The sequence below is a fragment of the Hemicordylus capensis genome, chromosome 3, assembly GCF_027244095.1.
Source record: "Hemicordylus capensis ecotype Gifberg chromosome 3, rHemCap1.1.pri, whole genome shotgun sequence".
Lineage (NCBI taxonomy): Eukaryota > Metazoa > Chordata > Lepidosauria > Squamata > Cordylidae > Hemicordylus > Hemicordylus capensis.
Window position 1 is genome coordinate 118,336,648 of NC_069659.1, and position 4,820 is coordinate 118,341,467.

At 41.3% G+C, this 4,820-nt stretch overlaps 1 protein-coding gene across 1 annotated transcript; it reads right to left on the reverse strand.

Annotated features, from left to right (window-relative positions):
- Positions 1 to 967: 967 nt before the first annotated feature.
- TMSB4X (thymosin beta 4 X-linked) lies at positions 968 to 3,226 on the reverse strand. Its single transcript, XM_053312962.1, has 3 exons — positions 3,066 to 3,226; positions 1,743 to 1,856; positions 968 to 1,433 (listed from the first exon to the last, which is right to left on the reverse strand). Exons 2-3 carry the CDS (start codon positions 1,840 to 1,842, stop codon positions 1,399 to 1,401), a joined length of 135 nt encoding a protein of 44 aa, XP_053168937.1. The 5' UTR covers positions 1,843 to 1,856; positions 3,066 to 3,226; the 3' UTR covers positions 968 to 1,398.
- Positions 3,227 to 4,820: the final 1,594 nt, after the last annotated feature.

Consider the following 4,820-nt stretch of genomic DNA (forward strand, 5'->3'; position numbering starts at 1 on the left):
TTAAAGCTCAAGGTCCAGCCCAACATTTTAAGAAGTGCTTAGTGGAAAAGAATAATGGGAATGCTTCATTTTTTAAAAATAAGTTTGGTCCTAAAATAAACATTTTCAAACTGTGTTCCAGGAACACTCTGGAGGTCTTTGAATGAGTTCTCATAGGTTAGAAAACTTGCCCATCTCTCCCCCACCCACCTTCTCCAACATTCACTAGAGCAAGTCAGCCTCTGATGCATTCTAGGGCACATTCTCTGCTCATACAGGATGATGGCAGGACCTAACCAGACCAGCACTCTGTAAGAACTGAGAGTATGACCTAGAATAATCTGCAATTAGCAGGGGGCGGGGCTCCTTAGCAGAACGGTTGGCATGGAAAAGTTTCCCTAGTTGCATTAAGTTTGAAAGCCAATGGTCCAAGAATAAAAAGCTATTCACTATCACTATGTAGCAAGCTACCTGGAGCAACCTGTCTTTCACAGAAGCACATTACATCATTGGACTGGTATGGCAAGATGAAAAAGAAGTCTTCTCCGAACAGTTCATCAAAAGGAGGAAGCTGCCGTGCAGTACAATAAAAATGGTCTTCATGTGGTACAAGTTCATGCACAACCAAGAGCTGCCAACCACAAACATTGCTACACTTTAAAGATATTTAAGTGTTATTTATTACAGGGGGTAACCACTGCTGAGAATGTATTCTGAAAATACTATCCCTAACATTAGCTTAGATAGTCCATTGCCTATGAAGATGACTAAAATATGTGTTGAAGAACAAAATCTTCAAAAGGTATCTCTTGCAAAAACCCATGGTGTCCCCGCCCCCTGGAAATATCCCCCTAATGTGCACAGACCACTACAGGCAAAGAGGGAAAAAAGTTTGTTTTATGCAAGCTTCTATAATCTCATGTTAGCATAGGCACTTACGCTTCTTCGTTTGATAATATTATCCATAAAAAATACCATAGCAATATAATCCAGGTTTTAAAACATTTTATTTGCATATTAAAAAAATTGTGCATTCCAATAATTAAAATCATTTGAACAAAAAAAAATGGCACTCGATTAACTGCATTTTACAGCTCGCAGGACCTTGGTACAGCTTTGCGTATATTCGTGTGTTACTAGATTACTGTAGTCCCACCCAGGATCTTCTTTCAAGAAACATGCAAGCTCTTTCGTGCCACCAGGACCAAAGCTGGACAGGCAGATGGAAAGGGCAGCGCCTTCGTTCAGCGTCAGTAGTTCTCTCTATTCTTTTTTTTTTGGATGTGAAAGGGGCAGTACAGTCATTTAAACTTTATCCAACCTCTTTGCATCTTACAAAGTTAAAACAGCTAAAAGAAGTAAAATAAGAAGGCAATGCTTGTGGAATGTACAGTGCATAATTTGGAAGGGCCGATTTCATTATGATTCACCCGCTTGCTTCTCCTGTTCAATTGCTACGAAGAAGAAAGGAGGAAAAAAGACAGAAGACAGTGATTAAGCATTTTAAATTGAATAAATTAATTAAATTAATATACATTTTGAATATATAATACAAGTTTAAAATTAGTCAACATTTATTAGAAGTTGCTAATAATTTTGATAAAGTGTATCACATTTAATGTACTGAAATGCATACTGTCCAGATGTATATTAATGCTATAGCTACAACTAGAGGAAGATAATTAAAGGCGTACGGATCTAGACTGCCTTCTCTTTGTCTCCAGTGGCCCACGCCCTCTTTCGATTTTCTGAACTACACTTACTTTCCTTTGAAGGCAAAGGATTTTTCTCTTGTGTTTCTGTCTTCTTCAACTTGGACTTGTCAAATTTCTCAATTTCAGCCATATCTGGTTTGTCAGCCATATTTGCCGATTAATCTGCACATTAAAGAAGAAAAAATGGTTAACACTGCTATACCACCCTTTTTTTCCTTCAGAAATGTATGGATCTCTTGTATTAATGCCAACCAACCCAGCTCCTTCTTCTTGCTGAACTGTAAAATAATAATCCTGGCTTTAAAAAGACTATTTTATCAAATGTTCATCATGATAATATAGCATGCATCACACAGGGGGGAAATGAAGCTACGCCCAGATGGAGGGACCTCTGAAGCAGTTGGGGGGGGGGGCGTATTTTTAAAAAAACCCCAAACAAAACACCCTTCAGTTTTATGAAAAAAGAAATCTAATTCAAAACAAGATTCTTTGTTCGAAGGCATGCTTCTTCAAGTAACATTAGGCACAATCTATCCTTTTAGAGACAACAGAGAGAATTGCGTTTGGAATAAAAGAAGATTTTTCCCCCCGGGGGAAGGATCCTCATGTCCATGAAATAGTGCCCACACAATACAACGCGACTATGCTAATCACATTCTCCATCTTAGTGTCTGTCTCCCAGCACATTTGGATGGAGTCCTGCATTCTTTCCTCCTCCTCACAAAGAAGTACAGCTGCAGCCTGAGGAGCCAGCCCAACCACCGCCCTTCCTCTTTCTCTGCTGCCTCACTGGCTTTCTTAACGCGACCAGATCAGATCCACAACGCAGCTTGCAGTGAAACAAAGGAGGGCTGTTCTTTTGTTGCCGAGCATGTAGGGCAGATGATTCTACGATAACCCCCAATCCCGTTAGGCGATCACGCCCAAATCAAGCTCTGCTGGATCATCTTGCAGGAGACAAGATGTTAAGTCTCGGACGGATGCCAAGCGAAAGACCAAGGTCATTGCAAGAAGGAAGGAAGACATTTAGCTAGGTGTCGATTTGGTGCCTCTCTCCCGCACCTCCCCGGCAAGCCCAATAGGTAACAGAAAGGCTTCTCCTCCCGAGACAATCGCAGCCGTCCGAACGTTAATCTCTTCGGTCTACTACATCCACATTAAAGGAGACAGATACTGTGCCGCAAAATCTAAGCTGTTCCACTCAGTTAAGCCGCTCTTTGATGCATTTCGGAAGAAGTCCTTAATGCAAACGTTCGATAAAGCAGAGCTCAAAAGACCAATTTCCCTCTGAAATCCAAGCCTATCAAAACATGCATGAAAAAATAAATGCGAACACACACACGCCAAAGTGGATATAAATTGTATCCTCACCAGTGATGATGCGCACAGACACAACTCCAACCTCTACAGCAGCTGCTCTGGACTATAGTATCAAAGGACTCTCTCGCTGCATGACCAGTTATACTCCACTGCTATGCAAATAGCATGTGATGTCATCCTCCACAGCTTAACTGTTTCACCGCCCCTGCAAGTTCTCTGCTTCCTCTTTTGTGCAAAAGAGGGGAAAAGGCAGTGCTGATGCTACATATAAAAAGCAAAAGCCAGCAATGAAAACTTCACATGTAAATGATTACTTGTATAGCCTTCTCCCCCGTTCCCTGAAGGGGATTATATTGCATGTGTGTGTGATTCCAGTAAGCACTGTTCTTAACAAACGTGAAGGGCTGTGCTTCCTCAGACATGCCTTTCATTCTCTGACTGGGAAACGGCCACGCCATATAGGCAGCGGGCCAGTAAAACACGCAGGAGGCCTATCTTCATAGAACCTGACAAAAAAAATATTTAAGAATATGTGCTGTCTGCAATTTATGCCTATCCTACGAAGACGCATCTTTTGGATTAGATGGTGGCAGGGTTTGAGTTACCCTTTGTGTTTATGCAGATATCGGGGGTTTCAATTCAAAAGAGCAAACAATCTTGCCACTTGAGTCAGGCAAACGTTACATTAAATGGCCTTGGTCAAAACAACAGGTAATTTAAAAACTGGCCAGGACGGTACAACTCTTCTTATGGACAAGGGGCACATTATTTATGAGCTAGAGGTCTGAAATAAAGGGTGGAGGGAATCTGCTGTGTTCTTACTCAAATATTTCCATTTTAATTTAAATGCTCCTAAATACAATAAACCATCTATACTCTCTAGAGATACTCAATCTTAGTTGCAGTAGTCTGTGTCACTCAATGGCTTTTTAAAAATGGACTGTCACATATTTTGAAAGGTTCTTCCCTGAAATGAGAAGGGAGTTCTGTAAAAAAATAAAAATAAATGATGGCAACATATACTTGGAGCCAGAAATCAGCACTGTAAAATGATCGTAGTTGTTGCTTTTTGCCTGTTCTTTTGGTTTCCTCTTCTTGTGGGGTGCTTATGACTGTTCCCAGTCCTGGCTGTATTGCTCAGTTCCCCAAATGGCTGCACAGTGCATATATTTTGCGGCTGCGTATATTGTGGCTCTCTCTCTCAGTCTTTATTGATCAGACTATGCAGACTGCCTCATCCCATCCCCTTTAGTTCAAGGATGGGGGATGACGCCTCTCAGCCTCCTGCTGCCTTTGCAATTTGTGCTGCAACCCTTAGAAATCTCATACGCCATGCTTTCTTCGAGGATCAGCAGACAATAGCTCCAGTGTGTAATGAGACTGTGGTTTGCCCATCTCCTCCCCCCACTCCCATTCACTCTAACTGGGTTATTATGAACCGTGCCATCTCTTTGCATGTGTCTGCCTGATGCGTGGTGGTTCGAGAATAAACAATGCAGGGAGAAGTAAGAATTCCACAACAGGCAGGCCTTAGCTGAATGAGCGCTGGATCTTCACATGGATTCAAGAAAGCCATTCAAATGTTGCTCCAGTTAGGGATCAAGTGTCTGTTATGAAAGGGCTGATATTCTTTCTTCTCCCTGCAAAGTATAATACTGAGAAGGTCTTCTCCAGAAATATGTGCAAGAAGAACGGGAAATGGAACACAACAGAAATGCTTAATCACTTATCATGAGTTTACAAGGACATCCTGTGCAAGAAAAATACTTATTGCATTTCTTAAGCAGACATGCTAATAATAATAAT

What these genes read in the sequence shown, in the direction of transcription:
- TMSB4X (XM_053312962.1), bottom strand. Translation starts at nt 1,842, where the DNA reads ATGGCTGACAAACCAGATATGGCTGAAATTGAGAAATTTGACAAGTCC. An exon ending in TCCTTTGCCTTCAAAGGAAA is followed by an intron (nt 1,434 to 1,742) that starts GTAAGTGTAGTT and finishes TCTTCTTCGTAG; the next exon opens with CAATTGAACAGGAGAAGCAA.